Source organism: Palaemon carinicauda, chromosome 44 (assembly GCF_036898095.1).
Source record: "Palaemon carinicauda isolate YSFRI2023 chromosome 44, ASM3689809v2, whole genome shotgun sequence".
Taxonomy (NCBI): Eukaryota; Metazoa; Arthropoda; class Malacostraca; order Decapoda; family Palaemonidae; genus Palaemon; species Palaemon carinicauda.
The window spans coordinates 2612967-2638105 of NC_090768.1; the positions used below are offsets into that span (position 1 = coordinate 2612967).

Below are 25139 nucleotides of genomic sequence, written 5' to 3' on the forward strand. Positions count from 1 at the left end.
ATCAATATACTATCCGGATTAAGGTTAACGGTCAACACAAAATTGAATCGCAAAGCAATTGGATTAGGCTACGACTATAAAGCCAAGCAGATCAACTCGAGAACATTCATGAGACAAATATATGATGAAACAACATGAATTCACATGCACACAAAGGGCAATTACATCAAGTATCTAATAGCAGAAGACAGAAGAATATCAATTACGGACTTCATATAATTTACATTGTTACATTCATTCGCGGCATGTGAAAACGAACAAGCAACAAGATGATAGGTAATAACAATAAACTATATGAGCCCAAGAATACAGTATGCGTATACAAGCAGGCTCACATGTGTTAGCCCTGACTGAGTTTTGTCCATCAAGGTCAGAGGGGCCCCGACCTCTTGCTGTAACCGAGGTCCAATCATCATCGCCAGCCGACACTTCAGGAGCACCAGCAACGAGTCCCGCTTACTTCCACCTACTCGTCACACTAAGCTGAATGACATTCGCCACCCACGATATCACATGGACAAGTTTTCTGCATTTCTATTACGTGATCTAAGAAATGAAATATATCAACGTTAGGAATGGCTTTCTTTGGGGGATAACTAGATGCTGGATGAGAGTTTGCCGTCCAGCCTACACTGTATACCCTACCTGCAAACTTGAGTACTGGGAGTAACCCAACCCACTGGATGATTATGTAAAGGCTTCGATCGACAAAGCACGTCAATGATGATTTTCTATTTCGTCGCCCAATTAATAATATTTTCCCATCGAAATGCGTTCTTATTGAATTGCTGGTGGAAACAAAGTGAAAATAAGCAGAAATTCTTTCAGTTTTGGCGCTTCTTACATAATGATTTGAGGAAAAAGGGTAAAAAAGGGGACAAGAATAACTTGACTATAACTTCATATTTAAATTGACCAGACCCTAAGCCACGGCGTACCCGTTCACACGGAATACCTCCACAAGTGAAGGGCGAGCACGAAATTATGAGCAATATGACTTTGAAAAACCATTATGTAATAAATGGTAGATGCATTAATTGTTGCAAAACCATGAAATGTTTAATACTTGCAAATTGAATATAAAATAACAACGAATTATTATATAAATGCAATTTAGTGTCCCTAAAACCGTAATAAACCACAATAAAACCTAATACAGTACTTATAAAATGCGATAAATGAAGAGCGACAGCTCTATAATAGAAGCTTTTGCCTATAGAATAGTCATAGAAACTTCATAATAAGAAGGATGATTACGATCATGAGAAATAGAAGCAGTAGACTGCCAATAATTTCTTAATCATCACCTTGATTTACAGCTGCTTAACAAGGAAATAAACGACCACTCTAAGGTATGTCACCCTAATAATGTGCCAGCGTTATATTCTATACCAGTGCACCGAAGCCATCAAAAATGACGTATAAATATATTGGCAGACAAGCACACGCACTCACAGATTCAATCCTTCCCACCCCCTCCCCAGACTACAAATTGCTGGTTATGCAATTTGTGACAGACGGTGGTTTCCGAGAGTACCTCTCATGGTACCCTCTATTACCAGGGTTTGACTATTAACTCTCCTGAGCGTGACAGGGAGCAGATATCTTTACATGTATAGCCAGACATGTCGTTCTTTATTATAATGAGGAGGATAAGATACTACGGCTAAAGATTTTTAGGTCCCTAGACTGGCCAGACAGTACTACATTGGATCCCTCTTTTTGGTCACGGCTCATTTTTCTTTTGATTACACATAAACCAAATAGTCTGGCATATTCTTTCAACATTTTCATTGGTCGTCATAAACCTGACAACACTTAAGATTATCAAACTATTCTTCCCTGTACTGTAATTGTTCAGTGGCTACTATCCTCTTGGTAAGGGTAGAAGAGACTCTAGCTATGGTAAGCAGCTCTTTTAAGAGAAAGTCACTCCAAAATCAAACCGTTATTCGCTAGTCTTAGGTAGTGCCATAGCCTCTGTGCCATGGTCTTCCACTGTCTTCGGGTAGATTTTCCTTGCTCGAGGTTACACTCAGGCAAACTAATCTATCTTAATTCTCTTCCTTTTTTTTTTTTGGAGGTTTTTATAATTTAAATATGAAAGCTATATATTAATGTTGTTACTGTTCTTAGAATATTCTATTTTAATTGTTCATTACTTCACTTTTAGTTTATATATTTCCTCATTTCCTTTCCTCACTGAAATATTTTTCCCTGTTGGATTTCTTGGGCTTTTAGCAAATTGCTTTTGAGCTAGGGTTGTGGCTTAGCTAATAATAATAATGATACTAATAATAATAATAAAGCATATGCTCAGTCTTTAACAAATATAAAAAGCCTATGTTGTGTTTGACTAGGCAGGCAAAACGAATGGTTAAAATATCCTTGCACGAACGCATAAGTTGCACATTACTGTATATAAGACTTTAGAATTTTCATCATAAAAGCTAACAGTAACAAATTATTTCAGCCGTGAACCCATAATCCTGTTGTGGTGGCCTATTAGAAACATCCATGCCTGGGTTCGAGTCACGCTCAAGCTCGATAGTTTCTTGTAATGTCTGCAACCTCACTTTCATTGTGAGTAAAGAAGGGGGGAGGCTATGGGTCTACCTGCTGAGTCATCACCAGCCATTGCCTTGCCCTCCCTGGTCCTAGCTTCGGTGGAGAGGAGGCATGAGAGCTGATCATATGCATATAAGGTCAGTCTCTAGGTCATAGTCCTTCTAGCTATGGCATTGTCACTGTCCCTTGCCTCTGCCATTTATAATCGACCTTTAAACCTAGATGTTTGAATCAAAAGTTCGTCTAAATCTACACATAAAAAATATATATATTTATATTTCGAGACTGCATAATGACTATAAAACAGCAAATACTGTAGTTATCAATTCGGGTAAGAAATGCAGTAGTTCAGGCCATGAATACTTTAGTTGATGATGGCAATGCATAAGTTATGAAACAGAAAATTAACTTTTCGAGCAGTCTATCCGTATGTGGGCAAATTAAATTAAAACTATTTTAAAAATTAAGTAGAAGTTAAGAATAGGGAATCATAGACAAAATATAAACAACCAAATATCGGAAATATTTTGCAATGTACACAACAACGGAGGCAGCATGGGGGTTAAGGACTGAATTGATAGGGATGAGGCTTTAGAAAGATTACCGGATGAATGACACCATATACCATTGCAAGGAATTCAACTCTCTCTCTCTCTCTCTCTCTCTCTCTCTCTCTCTCTCTCTCTCTCTCTCTCAATAAATAAGGCCAAAAATATAACATTCTTAAACTGCTGACGTCAGCTTCTTATTCCTGAAGCGATGATCGCACAAAACGAAAGCGTTCATCAATGGATTTCATTCTATCAAAGCTATCTTCTACACCATCCGCGTGAGGTAGCAATTCAATCAGCTTAACTAAAGTGGCTCAGAATCCCTAACAGCATTTCTTAACCAAGAATCTGATGGGCAGCATAAAGAAATGAGGATGGTTATTTCTCCTGGATATTTCATAAACGGATGTGTGATACAAAGGACGAATGACGTCAGAAGTCATTCTAAAGAGTGAATTAAAAAGTATTGATTTTTCTCTGTCATACCAAGGCCGACCAATCAGTCAAATTTTAGTTTTCACTAGTAAACCTTTTCAATGACGATAATGAGTTATTTGATCACCATAAAGTTGAGTAGCGAGAGACTGGCAATTACTAACACGAAACAAAAGGGTCTCCGCCAGACAAACATGTATACTGCATATTTGTAGACTTACATAAAAAGTATCTGGATCCAAAAGAAAAAACATCATATCCTAAATCTATTTTTTCATTCTGTCAATTGTGAAATTGGCATTGCTTTATCGAGTGTCGTCTCCACAAGCTTGTCATCCTGTAACATACTTGAACAAAACCAGGGCGGCGCATGTTATACTGACCTAATCGGACATATTTAGCATAACAGATCAGCCGTAAGCATGAGAAAGGAAAAGCGGAAAAGAAAAAGAAAAAGTTTCATACCAAAGGAAGTAATAGACATCTAAGTAGAAGAGACTCTTTAGCTATGGTAAGCAGCTCTTCTATGAGAAGGACACTCCAAAATTAAACCATTGTTCTCTAGTCTTGGGTAGTGCCATAGCCTCTGTACCATGGTCTTCCACTGTCTTGGGTTAGAGTTCTCTTACTTGAGGGTACACTCGGGCACACAATTCTATCTTATTATTTTTTTTTCTTCCTCTTGTTTTTTTAAATGGTGTGTTGGGCAGGCTTAATAGAAGGGCCATGGATGCCTGGTGGTTTATCAAGAGGTTGTCTTTTCATTTTCTGATTCTTTTTCTTCTCAAAACCATCCTTACTGTCCTCCCTTCAGTTGAAGTGGCTATCCTGGAGGGTATTTAGCCTTGCATGGTGTATCGGCTCCTCCATGTTGACCAGTTTTTCCGACTTTTTACTAGTCTATGGGTTTCATCAATCACTTTATTTATAATTCTGTACATATTGTTTTTGTTATAATTCTTGTTAATCTAGTTTTTAAGTATGAAGTCTCTTTTTTTATTTCTATTCATTCTTATGCTGTCTGGAGACATTGAGCAAAATCCGTGACCAGTATGTCCTAGATTTCGTCAATGTCGTCTTCTGTATTGCAATATTCGTGGTCTTCATGCAAATATCCAAGACCTTATAGTTGCGTCCAAACAGTATGATATTCTTTTATGCTCAGAAACTTTGGTTTCTAATAAGAGGCACTCCTCTGAGCTCCTTATAAGTGGTTTTAAGAAGCCAATAACGTTGAAACGTGATGCCATCCCTAGGGCCAGGGGAATGGCGGTGTATATTAGGACCGAGTACCCTGCTTCTCATAAGTCCTACTATCAATGTCGATGTCATGATATTCAGGTAATAAAAGTTTGGGGCAGGCATAACAACTTTTATTTGTGTTCCATTTACTGGAACCCAGACATGGATGATTCTATCTTCGATTGCCTTCTTACCATTATGGCTAGGATACAAGAAGATGATAGAAAGGCTTCTTTTGTCTTTGTTGGTGATTTTAATACTCACCATAGGGAGTGGTTAAGTTCTATCCCGACTACCGATCGCCATGGCTTAAGAGCTTCAGACTTTGCCTCGGAATCAGGCTGTGATCAAATCATAAATGAAGCTACTCAGGTCTGGTAATTGCTTTGAACTCGTATATACTGACTCCCCTGGCGTTATAACTAGTAAGGTTGGTTCTCCAGTCGGGACATCTGATCATGCCTTGATTTCATTAGTAGTGAAGACTGAGCAGCCTGTCCCTGATATATCATACACTTGTAAAATCTATATGAAATCCCAAGCAGACTGGAATGGGATTTTGCATGATCTTTTGTGCTTGAATTGGTCACAACTATACAGTAGTGTAGATCCTGTTGTCCCTTTGAATGAGAATCTAGTCAACATAATTGATAGGCGTATCCCTTCTCGTGTGCTATGGTACCGAGTGAAGGACAAACCCCGGTTCAATGATGATTGTGGATGTGCTTATTTGGAGAAGCAGGAGGCCTATCATCTTTGGAAGGGTAACAGATCCGATTTGACCTGGAACAACTATACTCAGCTTCGAGCTTTAGCTCAGAGAGTTTATGCCTCAACTGAAAAGGAGTACAATTTAACCATAAAAGAAACCCTTTCTGGTACAACTCAGGAACATAAATGGTGGTCTACCCTTAAATCTACACTCTTTGATGTAGATGCAACAGTTCCTCCTTTACTTAAACCAGATGGCTCATTCCTGTTTTCCTGAGGCTAAACTAACTAGTTTAGCTTTTCGATCTTGCGAGATTAAAGCTCTGTTGATGGACCTTGATGCGTATGGAGGTGTAGACCCAAATGGCATTTTTCCTTTGTTTTTTATAAAGACAGCAGATTTCTTAGCTCCAAAGTTATCTGTTATTTTGTGCAAGTTAGCAAGAAGAGGAGCTTTCAGCACTTGTTGGAGAATTGGTAATGTTACTCCTCTACGTATATGTGTTTGTGGTAGCTCAAGCCCCACTGATTACCGCCCTATTTCCATAACTCCCATATTATCTAAGGTTTTTGAACGTCATCTGGAAAAACGTCTTAATAGGTTTGCTGAAGGTAATCATCTATTCCCTAGTTTGCAATTTGGTTTTCGTAAAGGCCTTGGAGCATGTCATGCCCTTCTTACAATCTCCAATGATGTACAGAAATCCCTTGATTGTGGTCAAGAAGTTTGTATGATTGGCCTTGATTTTAGTGCTGCCTTTGACCGTGTTAATCATGAGGCCCTTGTTTTCAAACTCAAACAGTTGGGAGTGGGTGGGTCATTTCGTAGTATTATTATTGATTTTTTAAGTAATAGATCTCAAAGAGTTGTTGTTGATGGGCACCATAGTGAGTATAGGAATGTGATATCTGGTGTTCCACAGGGTAGTGTTCTTGGCCCATTACTTTTCATACTATATACACATGACATGTGGTTTGGCCTGGAAAACAAGCTTGTTGCATATGCAGATGATGCTACTCTCTTTGCATCAATTCCATCTCCTGAATGTAGATATGGGGTTGGTGAATCCCTTAATAGAGATTTAGCTAAAATTATTGCATGGTGCAAATTATGGGGTATGAAGTTGAATCCTAATAAAACTCAAACTATGAATGTAAGTAGGTCAAGGACGGTGGCTCCTCAACATCCGCATCTCAGTATTGATAATGTTTCTTTAAATTAGTACGACTCTTACGTCTGTGTCTTCTTCAATTGCACAAAAAAATTGGCTTATTGAGAAAGTCTTACAAGATTTTCGGTGATCAATCTATTCTAAAGAAGTGTTTCAATTCTTTCATTCTACCTTGTTTTGAATATTGTTCTCCTGTCTGGTGTTCAGTTGCTGATTCTCATCTTAATTTGTTGGACAGAAACTTACGGTCTATTAAATTTTTTATTCCTGATCTAGACATTAATCTTTGGCACTGTCGTTCAATTAGTTCATTATGCATTTTGCATAAGATTTTTCATAACTCTGACCATCCATTCCATTCAGATCTCCCTGTACAATTCTATCTTGTTAGTAATACTAGGAAGGCAGTTAATTCTAATAGCCAGGCCTTCTCCATCATGAGGCTCAATACTACACAGTATTCTAGAAGTTTTATTCCAGCTGTTACCAAGTTGTGGAATGATCTTCCTAATCGCGTAGTTGAATCAGTAGAACTTCAAAAGTTCAAAGTTGGAGCAAATGTTTTTATGTTGACCAGGCTGACATGAGGCTTTTTATAGTTTATATATGACATATCTGTTTTTGACGTTAATAGTTTATATAGGACATATCTGTTTTGACGTTGTTACTGTTTTTAGAATGATTTATTGTTAATTTATTCTCATCATTTATTTATTTCCTTATTTCCTTTCCTCACTGGGCTATTTTTCCCTATTGGAGCCCTTGGGCTTATAGCATCTTGCTTTAACAACTAGGGTTGTAGCTTGGCTAGTAATAATAATAATAATAAAGAGTTGGGGACTTAAAAAAACAGAGAACATTACAAAGCCTTCACTGAAGGTCAAGGGGGAAAAGGGGTGATGAAAGAACAATCTCCCAAAAGAACACCAATTGAAATTGAGAAGTTAACAATGTTGTGTCTTTAACAACAACAAACATACTCTGCTATAATTAACAAAGGGTAAAAATAAGACTACAGAGGAGCAAATCACAAGCAATTCAATTTCTTGCAAACTTGAACCTAACTTCCTTAGATTTTTCAACAATGATGATCAGACTCCATTAGGAAAGAAAAAGGTCCATGTTGGTTGATAAAGTGTTGAGTAAAGTTGCTCCTACCCAAGCAATAGCAGCAGTAGACTTTAAAACTATAGGATGATAGTTAGAACGATTAAAACTGTCAGGGATGAAACATAAAATGCCTCTTCATGGAGAATTTTTAATCAGGTTAAAATCTAGTTAGCCGCTAAATTTCTCTTGAAATCAAACTATATGATACGATTTAAGCAAGATACATTTGCTAATCTTCAAGGAAGTAACCCCTTGTAGAATTTGCAATCAGATAAGATTGTGTTGAATTTGCAAAAAAAATTATAGTACACAAATCACTGCACTCTTTGAAAGCAAAAGTAAATTTCTCCAACTAGGAACAAGAATATGATAATAGATTTCCCCTTACAGTGGAAAAATTCTCCCTTCATAAACATACAGCTATTCCTAGACCAGACTCAAAAACAATTAGCAGCAGATACAAGAAGAGTCAGAGGGCCAAACACAGAAATGGTAAACAAAAGTTAAAAAATAAAAGATCCATGGTCATGATAAGAAAGAACATTTCAATACTGAATTCAAAGACGGCCCCCTTTTAGGTACGTCTTGTTGAACATCAGCATCAATACCCCTGATGTTGTATAATGTCTTTTCTGAATGGCATATGATAATCTATTCCTCAGGATAGCATATACTAGAACTAAATACAAAATTCAGATATTTTGTATATGTAAAGTTGGACACAGGACTACATGGCACACCTCGCTCTGAGGAAGCACACTCAGTTACACCCTTACACCAAGGTGAGTGCCTGTGTATAGCCGCTTACCACCTCTGCCATATCTTCCTACACTACTGTTTGGTTACTCACCGTGCATTAAGGGTGTGACAGGGTGCACTTCTTTAGAGCAAGTTGTGCCAGGAATAACTGTGTTGAACTGTACATCATCAGTGGTAGAAATGATGATTGCATATTCTTCACATATTTTTTATTTTTCCTAACTATGAAAACCTGAGCTCTTTACTATAGGAGTCAAATAGCAGCGAAGGATGGAACATGGCAGGTAAACTTTTAACAAGATGTAAACAAATGGCAGGGCAGTTACCCTCTTGGCCACAGGGTGGTTACTGCCACGCCTCCAGCTCAATTTAACCTCAATTATTTTGCAAGCGGGACTTATTTCAGGGGTGGTGATGACGTAAAAGTTTGAGTAAAAAACTTAGTTTGTATACTTAGGAAATATCAAAACTATTGTTAAAATTGTCATTTGTTCCTTCACAAATACGAAACATTGTTCACTACTATACGAGACTAATCTTCGGGAGGAAGTCTCCATTCCAACTGGCTGGAAACGAACCCGGGAATCTCAGGCTTGGCAATATATGCAACGGCCTAATTTCCTACACCTCGTGAACCAAGAGATGGCTGAAGATAGCCATGGCCTGTGCGAAGTAGAGGGAGGAGAGATTAGAGATGTACAGTACTTCACTGTGCTGAGCTCGAGGCTAAACTATGCTGCTAATAAAAAAGTAATAGGTTTGCTTGGTTCATCAAATTTCTCCTGGTAAGAAATGTAAGGAATGGACTCAAGGAGTTTGTACATACCATAGCTGAAGTAAAATAAGCTTACCTATCTCAGATCGAATAAAAAATGCAAGAGTTATGATGCTGTACCTCAAGAGAGGGGGATATAGAAAGGAAAAGGAAGGCCAGTTACTCTTCATTTTCATCCATGACTAAAACATAACATCAGCCCTCAATCTGCAGATACGGGTCCTGTTAAGCAGCCAAGGATGATAAACCATAGGCCTAGCAGCTACTACAGGATCTAGAGTAAAGGTTTCAATGGTCTTGTGAGTCACATCACTCAGATAATAGGCTGTGAAGGTAGTCTGTCTCTCCCAGACCCCTGCCCTAAGATCCTGTGACACAAAAAAGTTTTTCTTAAAGGCCAAGGAGGCTGCAATACCTCTGATGCCATGGGAGTTGATGTGAAAATTTGTCGCTGAGGATTCCAGTGACCGGAAAATAACTTCCCTTAACCAGAAGGATATGGTGTTTTTCGTAACTTTCTTCTCGGTTTTCCTGTGCTCACGAACAGGTTCTGCAGGCGAGGTCTGGCTATTCTGGTACACTTAACTTCATCAATGCCCTAACAGTACACAGTAGGAGCTAATCAGGATCATCAGTTACCTTCCAAAGACTAGATACCTGAAAAGAAGAAAATATTTGGTCCAAAGAAGCAGGATTCTGGGTCTTGGCAATAAACTCAGGGACAAAGCCCGAAGAGACACCACTCCACCCACTTGAATGGGTGATGTCAAAAGATAGCCCATGCAGTTCTCTTACCCACTTCGCAGATGACAAGGCTAGAAGGGACACCATCTTCAGGGTAAGATCCCTATCTGACTCGCACCTGAGAGGCTCGTATGGAGCCCTCTTCAAAGAACTCAGAATTCTAACGACGTTCCAAATGGATGGGCTAACCTCGACTAGAGGGCAAGACTGCTCAAAGCTTAGTATGAGTAAGGAAATTTCCTCCGCAGAAGAAATATCTACTTCATTAACTAAAGACCTGACTCAAGGCTGAGCAATAGCATTTCAGTGCAGAAACGGACAAGAGTTCCTCCTTATGGAGATAAAACTATGAGTGTGTTATTTAGGGAATGAGTGGCTTCGAACAGATGGATACGTCTCCCATGGCACCAACCCCAGAAGACGGCTTACCTGGCTTGGTAGACTGAATGAGATGCTGGCTAACCTCCATAAGTGAAGCGGCTGAATGTACTGAGCTGTAGAAAATCCTGGCACGAGGCTACTTTAGCAGATTTGGAAGGTTGGAAGCTCCCTGCAGATCTCCACTAGTTGCAACAGGAGATCTGGAAACCACTCTCGGTGTGACCACATTGGGACTCAGGGTTATGGAGAGATTTGTAGTTTCTCTCGCACTACTGAGAACTCCTTGCAGAAAGCAGAGGGAAGGGAAAGTGTAGGTGTCTAGCCCATGTCACGGATGTTGAAAAGTCTTTGAATGCCGCTGCAGGATCCGAAACTAAGGAACAGTACACTTACTTTACTTTACTTTGATGGCTGCTTTTCCAGTCCCATACAGCAGGGGAACCCCACTCTCTACAGGACCTCCACTGTTGTTTTACCTTGTTCGTTCAGGGTATTCAACGTTTCATATCGCGTATTGTTCATTTACTGTTAAATCGTCACTGTAAAAACTCATGAAATAAGAAAGTCTTCAGTTTCCTCTTGAAAGCCTTAATGTCTTCAATCATTCGAATGTTTCGTGGGAGCTTATTATATAGTCTCGGGGCAGCATGGTACTTAGAGGCTCTGGAGCCTGAAGTGGACATAAATCTAGGTTCCAAAAGTTTGAAGCCATCTGTAACTATTCTCGTGTCGACACGATTTGTTGGCTGCGCAATATTTAGCAATTCTCTTAAGTATTTTGGATGCCCGGTTCTGATAACTTGGTGGGTTATTGTACATATTTTAAATTCAATTCTCGCTTTAATCAGCAGCTAGTGTAAATCGATTAGTATAGGGGTAGCTTTACATTCAGTGAGGTGGTGAAAAGATCAATGTTCGGAGAACCACACAAAATCAACTTTTATTGCTTTCTGAGGACTTAAAGAACAATCTCAACCAATGACCTGAGTCCTCCTGCTCAGCTGATCCACTATGATGTCCTGCCTAGGATGAAATGGGATGAGAGAGAGATACCATTGTCCTCCATCCACTGAAGAGTTTCTACTGTCAGCAGGCACAGCTGATGGGAAACTATGCCTCCTTTTTTGCAGATATAGGACACTACAGTGGTGTTGTCGCTCATCAGCACCATCAAGTATCCCTTAAGTAGAGGGTGAAAATGCTGCACTGCTAACTTTGCTGCCTTCATCTCTAGAAATCTTATGTGCTGCAGATGATCTAGCTCCGAACACTTTCCTGACACTAACCATTGGCTAAGGGAAATCGACAAACTTTGGCAGAAGCATCCACAAAGAGCCTGAATTCCAGGGGGGGGGGGGGGTGCTGCTGCTGCTACTAGTACTACCATAGGAGACCCTCTTCTGAGATTCAATTGGTCTAACGACCAAAGAAGATCCTTCCTGGAGTGTAGTTCCACCTGGATCAACCTCTGGGGATTGTCCCAATGTTGGGACCAAGATAATTTTAGGTCCATTGTAGTTTTCTTGTACGGAGTTTCGGCCAACCTCCCTGGGAAACCAGGTGTTCTACAATAGCTAGATGCCCCAGCAACACCTGCCATTGCCAAGCTGGAAGAAACTGCTGTTGAGTGAAAGGGAAGGCAGTGCAAAGCACAAGAGTAATTCTGTCTTCCAATCTCTATCCCCAGGTAGATTATCTGAGTTGGAGATAGGAGACACATCTCCATATTTATCACAATCCCCAGATGCAGACAAAACTCTAGAAGTCTGTCTTGGTGACCATAAAGAGTGTCTGCAGAGTATGAGAGGATCAACCAGTCGTCCAAGCATAATAGCAGATGAATCGTGTTGGTGCGTGCCCAAGAGGATATCAGTTCGAAGACCCTAATAAAGACCTGCGGAGCCGTCGACAGACCGAAGCAGTGGACCTTGAACTGGTATACTTGCCCGTCTACTACCATACGCAGATACTACCTGAATTTCGGGTGAATCAGGATCTGAAAGTCACCACAAAATCTCCTGGTTTGATGGCATGAATTGCTGTGGTTGCTGTCTCCATATTTAACTTGGTCTGCCTAATTACTAAGTTCCGAGTTGATGTCGATGATGGATCCCCAGCTTCCAGATGCCTTCTCAACAACAAAGAGTGAACTGCAGAAGCCAAGAGACTCGTTGTCGACACCCCGGAGAGCATTCTTTTCTATCATATTCTGGCGTGATGTTGGTCCAATCCCTCTCAGTATGAAAATGTTATCAGTGGAGAAACTAGAGGAGGGGAAAGTTGATGGATGTGGATGGTCTAGTCCTCCACACTGTACAACCGCCACCTCCTCTTATTCCTTTGCAGGCATCCCCCCACTGGTCGTGAGGTGAGGAAACTGCCAATCCTAATGCTGATTTCTACCTACCTCTTCCTTTACCTCTCTCCCTAGGTTAACCTTAACCCTGTCAGGGTTGAACAGGCCGTGTTGGCTTCTTCAGTATGGATTGGGTCTTTGAAGCCTTTGTCGAGGATTTACCGGGAGTATGGGTGGTCTGGATGTACCTGAGGTAGAAGGTTGGGGCTATGAAAACAAAAACAGCCCTCTGCATAACGGAGTCATGTGTCACCTTCCACCAGGTTTCTGTCGCAACAGAGGTGTCATCCTGTGAAAAAAGAGACGGGTGTTCCAATGATACATTCCTCAGGTTCAAGAGCTCTTGTTTTCCAGCCCTCTTGTGGAATCTGCCAGTAACTGCATCTCAGCGCTTCAGCACCCAACTGGCCCACTGGGGCATTAGCTGGAACAAAAGGTATTCCACCTCCTTGGTCAATGAAAGGAGGATATTTTCCAATGCCTTCTTTTTTGGGTTTGAAAGATCCTCTGAGCTGGCCAAGTAGCCAACTGTACCTGATTAGTTGTTAATCCAGGAAGGATTGGGGTCCGATACACGATAGTACTTCTGCTTCGGCATAGGAGTTAGAATATTAGGGACTTCTCCCCAGAAACCTGGTCCCCTATCATCTTAAATGCATCATCAGCGAGAGCAGTCCAAGGCAGTTCCCATTTAGGTTTGACACCAGGAGGCAAGCCATTCAACATATCAAAGACTGATCTTCTGCCCTCCAGGGAGGGAGACCAAACTTTCCCCACCCCGGTGACTGACCGAATAGGTAAGAGCACTACAAGGAAGGTTGACTCAGCCTCTTCATTCTCACCAGCCGAAACCTCAGGCTCCCTGTCTGAATCCCTCTCCTCCTAGTCGAGATTGTCAACGTAGGACTCCTGGCTATTATGGCCTACTGGGGAATATCACCAGCTGAAACCCCCGGCTCCCTGTCTGAATCCCTCTCCTCCTAGTTGATTGTCAATGGAAGACTCCTGGCTATCCTGGGTCAGGGAAGAAACCTGTGGAGGTGATGGTCTGTCACTTGGGTGATCAACCCTGAAAACCTGAAGCTGATCTTGGAGTCTGGGATCGTTGTGAGGAGTTGACTTATGCTTAGCTTTAAGGTCCTAAGTTTCCCTTCTGGTGGGAATAGGTGCAGGAGGTGAAGATACAGGTCTTATCTCGGGTCCTGTGGCCTAGTGGTGAGAAGAGGCGGAACACTGCCTATACATTGGCTCTGGGTCTTCATCCAAGAAAGTGATGGGAATTAGCTTATAAACATCTGAAAGAGAAATCTTCCTCAGGGAAAGGTACCCCCAATGCGTACAAGGTCTGGCATCCCCAAGGGATGATGTGTCAGGGGCTTGATTCCTGCAACGCTTCTTAGAAGAAGACTTAGCAGAAGGAAAGAATGGACCTGTAGCATTCGTCTTTTTGAGATGGTGGCGCTGCCCAACGCAAGGTTCTCAATGACCAACAAAGGCTGATGAGCAGAGGTCCTGAAAGATCTGGAGAAACAGGGTTTGGCAATGTACATCTTTACCTGCCTTTCCTCTTGCTGGTGAGGATTCCAGTTATGCTTAGGTGAGGGGAAAGAACTTCGGGAAGACGTCTGCCCAAAGGTCCAGCTGACGAAACACTGAATCAAGGGGAATTTACACGAGCATCGCGAACATTCGTAGGAGTAAGTCGCATAATGGTCAAGCAATCGCAAAGACAAGGCGCAGTAAGAACGTTATGGTGACGAGTATCAGGGCTGGCATGTAAGGTTCGTGAATGAGAAGAGCGCCATCTGGAGTTTCGAGGAAAAGAACGCTTGTAATGCGAGGGCGAAGATTAAGCATAGCTAGGAGATCTCCTAGAGTGAGAGGAATGAGAGTGCCTGGAGCGCAAAGGTGAGCATTAGTTGTGATGGCTAAGAGGGCTACGTATCCTTAGACGCAGCAAGGAACTCCTCAAGCCCCCGTGATGTCATCTACAGGGCATAGGCGAGGATGTAACTGAAGCATCAGAAGAGCACAACTCTGTCCTCTTTGATGCCTGCAAAGGAATACAAGAGGGAGAGTTCCCTTCGTGCACTGAGCGAAGAGGGGCACTAGCAGGCGAGGTCGTACGATCTGAAGATCTAAAATATGATGGGCAAGCAGGCGAAGGAACGGTCGGCGAACATCTCACAGCCGAAGAATCATTAGGTCTCGTAGGTCATGTAGGAGATCATTAATAAGAAAAAAATCTCAGATCCCCCTTCAAAGAGGAGGGATTACATCCAGCGGAGAGAGCCTTCCGAGAAAGCAGAGCTGTGAGGATCTCCTAGGGAACGATGAGTAGAGAGAGCAAAAGCCGATTGACGAGGCAGAGACTCAGGCAGGAGATGACCTGCGGAGGAGCTGATAGGAGCAAGAGCAGCAGCTTGCTGAGGAGAAGACAGCATAAAGCTGATGTCTTGTTGATGTTTCCCCTTCAATAAACCTTGGAACTTCTCCGACAATGCACAGTGATGCCCACTATAGTTGAATGGTGCTTGCTGTCTGTAAAACAAGAGAAGATGAAGAATTAAGGAAGCCACCAAGAGAAGGCAACGCTGTTTCACTAGGGAAAACGACAAACTCCCTACCCATGAGCTTCTCCACAAGTCAGACTACCATCACACTTACCCGACCACCCTCCCGAAGAAGCGGCAGGGTAGAATCTGAAGAGAGTGTTCTAGGAGAGGAAGAAGCAGGCCTACACTTTTAGACTTTGAGGAAGACCCCCGTCCTCTGTAAAACAAGAGAAAATGAAGAATTAGGGAAGTCACCCAGATAAGGCAACACTGTCTCACTATGGGAAACGACAAACTCCCTGCCCCTGAGCTTGTCCAAAAGTCAGACTACCATCTCTCTTACCCGACCGCCCTCCAGAGGAAGCGGCAGGGTAGAATCTGAAGTGTTCTAGGAGAAGAAGAATCAGGCCTGTACTTTTAGATTTTGAGAAAGAACCCCAACCTCTGTAAAACAAGAGAAGAGGAAGAATTAGGGAGGCCACCCAGAGAAGGCAACGCTGTCTCACTAGGGGAAACGACAAACTCCCTGCCCCTGAGCTTGTCCACAAGTCAGACTATGATCACTCTTACCCGACTGCCCTCCAGAGGAAGCGGCAGGGTAGAATCTGAAGAGTGGTCTAGAAGAAGAATCAGGCCTGCACTTTTAGACTTCGAGGAAGAACCCCGTCCTCTGTAAAACAAGAGAAGATGAAGAATTAGGAAGGCCACCCAGAGAAGGCAACGCTGTCTCACTAGGGGAAACGACAAACTCCCTCCCTCTGAGCTTGTCCACAAGTCATACTACCATCGCTCTTACCCGACCGCCCTCCGGAGGAAGAATGCAGGGTAGAGTCTGAAGAGAGTATTCTAGGAGGAGAAGAAGCAGGCATGCACTTTTTGACTTTGAGGAAGACCCCCAAAGACAAAAAATCTTTTTTGCCCTTCTTCCTCCTGCCAAACAATACCCACTAAGAGGGAGGGCCACTCTCACAAGGTGAGGCATCCGAGCATAAGTGCCCTTGGCGCAACTGGCATAACCTATGTGGGTCTACCTCAACATTGCTTATGAAGGTTCTGCAGGGCCTAGGCAGGATCCAGGATATGTCCTCATGATCACACAGTTTTAAATAATACAAAAATAAAGTTAATGCAGAAAAGCATAAATTGCCAAAGATTTACAGCCAAGAGGAACAAGTTCCCTCTGTAATGGCTGAAATTCAATTGAGGTTGAGGTAACTGTCCTGCCAGTTATTTACACCTCATTAAAAGTTTAACTGCCGTATTCCAGCCTTTGCTGTTATTGTACTCCTATAGTCAAGAAAGATGGTTTGTTTTTTAATAGGAACAAACTACTGTACAGTACTTTTCTCTCTAAACCCATATATCCCTTCCTGCTGGGAACCAAGCAGTGCGGTATTTTACTCATACAGTTGAGTAGAAAATGCACCCAGTAGTTACCATGAATCACTAAGGTCTTGATCAGCAAATCTACATCATCGGTACAACCATGTCTCTCTCTCTCTCTCTCTCTCTCTCTCTCTCTCTCTCTCTCTCTCTCTCTCTCTCTCTCTCTCTCTCTCTCTCTCTCTCTCTTCCCTTGTGCGGTGTTAACTATACTATGTTTTGTTTTCGTACAGTATGAATTAGTTCAGGATTATGAAGGTATGTCTTCTGTTTTTTAATGCTGAAAGCTACAATAATAGGTTGCTATCAGAGGTAGAGTAAGAAGTAATATTAGGAAAGAATTTTTAGGGGAATAATTCGCATCAAGTTTCTATTCATTTAACTTACAGCTCGCAAAGGTCAGTTGGGAAGCATGATTGTACTGAGTGGGAAATGGAAGTAACGGCTGAAAATGTTTGGATAAATTCAAAATTTGTTTCTTTTATTGAATAATTCTCTAAGTCTATGTACCCTCAAGGATAGCACTGTATGATAAACATACACCTATACGTTATGAAAAAAAAAAAAAAAAATTGAGCAAACTTAGGTTTTCCTGGCAAATTTTTCTTCATACCAAATCCTACAAGAGAAAAAAAAAAAAAAAAAAAAATCCCACAAATATCCATCTTCCCCTTTGATTAAAATTTCTACCGTCAACCTACAGTCTTTTAGTCGAGTAACTCCACCTCAGTTAAGACAAATAAATTTGTTCGAGTGAAATTTAAAACTTGACAATTGTCATGTGCAGTAGAGTGACATACAACGAGGATGCAACGGAAAAGTTACCAATCAATGCAACTGAGCTGATAAAGGCATCGCTCAAACTTTTATCTTATCAATCTTTGCCTTAAAAAAAAATTTCCTAAAACTGAGGGTTAAGTCTTATCTGAAGAAAATCAACTGCTTGAGAGGACCAAGGTAAATAAGTTCAACACATTTGTACTCGAGTTCCCTTTCTGGATTTGCTTCAGCATTGGCTTTCAATAAAGTAACAAAAGGAGATTCAAACTCTAAAATGTATAGCCCTCAGATAAATTTTCCTTCTCTTCAGCAGATGTTCATGAGATAATTAGGCATTTTTTAATGCAATATCAAAACATGAGTATCATTATTGCTAGCCAAGCTACATCCCTGATTGGAAAAGCAGAATGCTACAATCCCAAAGGTTACAACCCGGAGTGCTGCCCAGCGAGGAAAAGAAACAAGGGCATTGCAAACAAATTATAGATAAGTAAGGAATAAAAACAAAATATTTTAGGATCAGTAAAAATGTTAAAATAGATCGGTCATATATAAACTATAAGACACTAGGTGTGTTAACCTGTTCAACAGAAAAGAATGTACCATAAGTTTGACATTCTGAAGCTCTTTAATATAGTCATAGCTGGAATAAAATGTCAAGAATACTTTTTAGTATTGTGCCTTACGGTGAAGAAGGCAAGACTGTTAGAGTTACCAGCATACCTAGATTTACTTAGACTAGATGGGGAATATGAGATGAGAAAAAAAATATCAACTCAACACTGGATACAAACCATAAATTGAGAATGTTAAAATACAGCCACTAAACTCTTCTAGGGAATTAACAAAGTGGGAAAATGCTATCGACTTTGGAGAGACTGGTCCAATTTCATATATTGTTTCACAACTGGACAAACATTGTAACAAAACTCACAGAGGAAGTGAGCCACTAACTTCTACTTAGATGGATCATGTATAATTAAACCATAACTTGACAGGTGGAATATGTTACCCTGCATGAGATCATTGTACCCCAAACAGTCTTAACTACAGTACAGTACTTCATATACATAACATGGAATTCCTAAAAAAAAAATTATGAATATACACGACACTGTATTATACTATACAATAATTTGTTTTATACAAGTAAAGTACTGTACAATACTTAGCCTGCCTAAAACCTTTGGATTTTTTTAAATCTAAGAATTTTTTAAAGACGTACAGTACTATAACCTATTGATTATAATCTGTTTATTGTATATTGTACAGTATCTTCAATTACTTGTTATCAGAGGATAATTTATGATGCCGAATAGCTAACGTTCAGAGAACTAATAGTAAATGAATTTCAGTTGAAAATTGACATTCGTACTACATACACCTACTTTATAAAACATAAAGATGACATGTAACACAGTTTCTCTTCAGCTTGGATTTATCAAGTGGAAAAAGAGAGTACAGTATGAAATATCTGTAGAAACAAGAAATGCAGTACTGTATATAGTACAGTAATACCCTAACATACGAGAGCCTCAACATACTAGCAAATTTCTGCAATGGGATATGAGCATGCTTATAGATGCTGAAGCTAGGTAGCTGAGAGCTTGGGAGCTCTCGAAGCTTGCATCACTTGTTCATTTTGATGGGTCCATAGAAAGCTAGTGAAAACATTGACATTTAAAAGAAAAAGCACATGATGACAATAGAGGTGAAGTGGTGTCTTTGTGAGTGCTTTGGACTGCCATTAAGAGAGGAGTACATCGATGATATGTACCATCCTCAAACTTATGGATGCTATTAAGAGCACAAAGCTTCCCAAAGGCCTAACCATCATGTCCAAGTGACGGACTGATATAAATGAAGAGATGGAGAGGCTTCTGTTGTTATGGATTAAAGAAAAGCTGCTGGCCTGAGATAGTGTAACTAAGACAATCATATGTGAGAAGGCCAGCGCAATCTATGAAGATTTGCAACAACGGGAAGCAGCTGAGAGTGAGGAGACATCAATGCCAGTGGAGACGTTCAAAGCTAGTCGAGGCTGGTTTGATAACTTTAAAAAGTGAACTGGGATCAAATCGGCTGTGAGGCATGTGAAAGCTAAGAGTTCAGATGCGAAAGCTACGGAGGAGTACATTGAACGTCTTTCCTCATTTGTTGCTGTAGAAGGTTACATCCCTAAACAAGTCTTCAACTGCTATGAAACTGGCATTTTTTGGAAAAAGATACTAAAAAGGACATTCATCACGGCAGAAGAGAAGAAACTGCCAGGCCATAATCCCATGAAAGATAGATTGACTCTAGCCTTGTATGCCATTGGTGACTGCAAGATCAAGTCACTGCTGGCGTATCACTTCAAAAACCAACGCACTTTCAAGAATCACAAGATCTTAAAAGCAAAGTTTCCAGTAATGTGGCGATCAAATTCAAAGGCATGGGTTACGAGGCAATTCTTAACAGAATGGGTAAATCTGGCCTTTGGTCCGGCAGTCAAGAAGTATTTGATGAAGAAAAAACTGCCAATGAAATGTCTTCTCATTTTAGGCAATGCCCCTGGCTACCCTCCAGGTCTTGAAGATGACATTCTTGACTCCAATCCTCCAGCCCATGGACCAACAAGTCTTTTCAAATTTAAGAAGCTGTACACAAAGCATTTATTCGAAAAAATGGTTTGATGTCACAGATAATACCAACCTCGGCCTTCGTGAATTTTGGAGAGACTGCTCCTCCACAGCCTAGTCCATAGCTATTGGTGGGAACCATTACAAGTCAAGTCTGTCCTTCAGTAACTAGATCAAAATAACCCCTAATCAGATGATGAACTGGGTTACAGAGAAGACCTAAAAGCATAAGGTATTTAGCCTTTCAGTCCCTAAAGAAGTGTCTCAGAGCCTTAACAAGACTTTCAATGGTGAAACTGGTAAAAATTGCATGGGCACACTTATAGTAAGCCATGGATAATTTAGCCATTATAAAAGATGATATAAAATAACTTTTTAATGTTTAATAAACTTGATTTGGGAATGAAAGAAGATGAAGATCTTATGAAAGCTGGAAAATGAGTAGCAAAGAAATATGGGAAAAGGAAGAAAGGGAATTTGAGCACGACCAACCATTGTTAAATTCAAGAAGCTTTATAAGGTTACCCAGTGGCCTCAACAATTGGACACAAAACTTTAGGTTGGGTGATATATTAAATAATGAAAGACAAAACTACATACACTAATCTGTGCATGTGACTAAAATAGATAAAATGAGTCTAGTAATGATAATAATTTCCACACCAAAAAGGGCCCTCTGCAAATACTACTGTAAAAATGACTTCTTCAAAAGTCTCAATTGGCAAGTTAATGTTAGTCATGATGTTTTCAATGATAATCTGAGAAGTCTTTAGAGAATACTCACTCCTCAGAATAGAAGACCCAAGAGATCTTGAACTGTCACTATTTCTCATGGCCCTCTAAAATTGAGTAGTGTATCAAGAAAACTTCTGCATCAAAATTATTAAACAAGTCTATTCCAGATCCCTTTTGATAATCATATAATGGGATCTGAAAAGGATGATGCCATATCTGATCCCCCATCGACCTGGAACTATTACCCTTAACATCTTATTCACTTTACAAGTACTGTACAGTATAAGATCATGGAGGGATCAGAATCATAAGTAGAGATGTATGATGGCTAGACTTGGAATTTTCATAAACATGGGTTAAAGACTGGGTTCTGTCCTAGTAATGTTTTAGATATTTGATACTGGTCTGACACTAGTTTTAAATGGAGCTGTATAAATAAGGAATTATTACATGTAGTTTAACCTCAAACTACACTTATTCACCCATTCTTGACCTATTTTGGAAATCAGACACTTCATTTTCTTTTGGGGAGAAGGTAGCTGAAACAAAAGTGGTACTGTACTGGTATTACCTTCCAACTGTTAATACTTTGGTTTCACTTTCAACAAAGTTACTTATAAAGATACTTTTCCAATTGAAAATCACACATAACCGGCCTTTTCCCTGTTAAAAATCACATGTTTTTATTCCTATTGAAAATCACATATGTTATGTATACACTTGCTAGACCACCAATAGCATCTCAGCTGATAATCATACGAAAATACAATGGAGGTCATCAAGAGCATAACCACTAACAATTGTGCATGCATAATTTCCAAAATCGTGAATGGCACCTCTCAGATTGCCTCCAACACCTTAGCTGTGAAGCTAGTATGTTTGCATCCTCCAACCAAATTAAGGCAGCATTAGAATCAGTCTAAATGAGTTTGGATTCATATCTATCATCAAGGCTGTCTTAAATCTCATGTAGTTAGAGTTGGGCCTGTTCCCTTATGTTTATCTAACTATGCTTGCAAGTTGCAAATTGACATGTGATAATAAAGTAACACCTTTAAAACAATATTATATATGCTTTATGTGTGTTACCAACATCATAAAGGATTAAAACACCATTACTTCATGCTTGACTTTATGAAATAATGTCTTCAAATCTTATTCAAATGAGTAAATACAGACATTACACACACACACACACACACATATATATATATATATATATTTACTCATTCAAGTAAGATTTCACACACACACACACACACACATATATATATATATATATATATTTACTCATTCAAGTAAGATTTCATCAAATATTTTACATATTTGTTTCCTTCAGTGAATATCTATATATATATATATATATATATATATTATTCATTCAAGTAAGATTTTCAACAAATCTTTTACATAATGAGATGTCTGTTTCCTTCACCAAATATATATAAATATAAATAAATACACACACACACACACACACATATATATATATATATATATATAAAAATTTATATATATATATTATATGAGAGAGAGAGAGAGAGAGAGAGAGAGAGAGAGAGAGAATGAACAACATGAATACAAGGGATATTCTAACATGTAAGTAAAAGAAATGTACATGGGCAGGACATATAATGAGAATGAGAGATAATAGATGGATATTATGAATAACAGAATGGGTCCCCAGAAATTGCAAAAAAGTAGGTGAAGGAAGAGAAGACGATGGATTGACGAACAAAGAAATGTTGTGGGTACAGACTGGCAAAGAAAGACCGTAAACATACGATAATGGAAGGACAGGCCGGAGATCTTTGTCCTGCAGGGGTCTAATTACGGCTGATGATATAAAAAACGAGAGACGGGTAATGTTTGCATGTGTTGTAGTGTAGGCCTATAAAAGGCCGCCGACCTTGTGTTTACAATGCTTCGGGGCTCGAATAAGGGCAACAATCATCCACTTGAAAATTAAACAGCATAGGAAGATTTACCATGGTAAAAAGGATTATGAAAAATAGGCTAGCTAATTTCTTTCATGAAACCCCGCACAAACCACATGAGCAATCTTACAATCGCCCAAACGATGCCATGACGGACAAAACTTCCATGAAGCCAAGAATAGCACAGGTTATACCCCACTCAGGTAGGATACTCTAAACCTCCTGAGGCCAGCGTTTCTCTCTACTCTATGTCGACGGCTATAATTCCGTACTTTATGAAACGTTACATCACAATATTTACAATATAATTCATGTACTTTGTGTGCTGTATGGTAGCTCTCCGAGAAATACATTGTTGCGACGGTTAGTCTATTCGAAAATAAAATTCCTTTCTTTGAATCGAATGTTTTCGAATGCCACATTAGGTATCATGCAATTAAAAATCTGTAGAAAAGAAAATTACATTCACTTTCTAATGTCATTAAAAGTAGATTTGACCCCAACCTATATTGTCGAAAAACTGAGGTATCACGCCTCCAGGCCATGCCATTGGCATTAGACAATTAAAGAAAAAAACTAAGTGGAAATCTTTTACTGTCTGATGCAAGCTTGGTCACATTTAACAAAATCTAAACTCCATCACTACGATCTATTTCTCTACGTAAAGGATAGGTGATCCTGAAGGTGCATCACCGTCAGCATCACCTTCATCTTAAGACAGATCTTGAGACACGCTGCTGGAGCCGTAGGTGGCAGCAGCATTATTGTTCAGAGCAAAACAACTCGCACACACAAACACACGCACACACAATCACACGCGCGTTAATTCTACCTACCTCCATTCAGTAGAACTTCGCTGAACTGGTTCTCATGGACTGTCAAACCGAAAGACTTTGCTAAACATAGCGTTATCAACACTATTTGCAGTATTTTCATTTTGTGGGAAGGCAAATTTGGACACACACAACTAACAAGGAGCCATGAGAGACGCGATATTTCGCATAATTCCTTCTTCCGTTATGGTCGGACACACACTGAAAACTTGAGTTGAAGTGAGGCGCCCCTGAGCCACTGAGTGAGCTGAGCCCGCGACGCGATCAGCGTCTCGCCATAATCAGCGTTGCCAGTTTTTCTCACCTGAATACACAACATTATTATTATTATTATTATTATTATTATTATTATTATTATTTGCTAAGCTACAACCCTAGTTGGAAAAGCAGAATGATATAAGCCCAGGGGCTCCAACAGGGAAAATAGCCCAGTGAGGAAAGGAAACAAGGAAAAATAAAACATTGTAAGAACAGTAACAACATTAACATAAATATTTCGTATATAAACTATAAAAACTTTAACTAAACAGGAAGCGAAATAAGATAGAATAGTGTGCCCAAGTGTACCCTCAAGCAAGAGAACTCTAACCCAAGACAGTGGGAGACCATGGTACAGAGGCTATGGCACTACATAAGACTAGAGAACAATGGTTTGATTTTGGAGTATCCTTCGAAAAGGCTGCTTACCATAGCTAAAGAGTCTTTTCAACCCATACCAAGAAGAAAGTAACCACTGAACAATTACAGTGCAGTAGTTAACCCCTTGGGTGAGGAAGAATTGGTTGGTAATCTCAGTGTTGTCAAGTGTATGAAGACAGAGGAGAATCTGTAAAGAATAGGCCAGACTATTTGGTGTATGTGTAGGTAATGGGGAAGTGAACCGTAACCAGTCAAAGAACCCCATAACTTTCAAGTGGTAGTATCTCAACGGGTGGCTGGTGCCCTGGCCAACCTTATACCAACAACAAAAATTTAACAAGGATTGTTATTGTTCTTGAAATATTTTATCTAAATTGTTCATTACTTCTCAACATAGTTTATCTATTTCCTTGTTTCCTTTCCTCACGGGTCTATTTTTCCCTGTTGGAGCCTGCTTTTCCAACTAGGGTTGTATATTAGCTGCTACTACTACTACTACTACTACTACTAATAATAATAATAATAATATTGTCACATCTAACGTAATAACTTCTTACACAGTAATAGGTAGTAAGTTGGCCAGGGCACCAGCCGCCCGTTGAGATACTACCACTAGAGAGGTATTGGATCCTTTGACTGGCCAGACGGTAGTGCATTGGATCCCTCTCTCTGGTTACGGCTTATTTTTTCTTTGCCTACACTTACACAGAATAGTCTGGCCTATTCTTTACATATTCTCGTCCTTCCTCATACACCTGACAACAATGAGATACTAAACACTTCTTCACCCAAGGGGTTAATTACTGTACTGCAATTTGTTCAGTGGTACTTTCCTCTTGGTAAGGGTAGAAG

The 25139-nt window shown here is 40.0% G+C and overlaps 1 protein-coding gene across 2 annotated transcripts in view; it reads right to left on the bottom strand.

Annotated features, from left to right (window-relative positions):
* The window catches only part of LRP1 (LDL receptor protein 1), a 1015507-nt gene extending 991646 nt beyond the window's left edge, over positions 1–23861 (bottom strand). For both annotated transcript variants that reach the window (XM_068367027.1, XM_068367026.1), the window contains exon 1: positions 23652–23861. In XM_068367027.1, the coding sequence (XP_068223128.1) occupies positions 23652–23751 (100 nt within the window). In that variant the 5' untranslated portion in view covers positions 23752–23861. The remainder of the gene's footprint in view (positions 1–23651) is intronic.
* Between the last annotated feature and the right edge of the window lie 1278 nt (positions 23862–25139).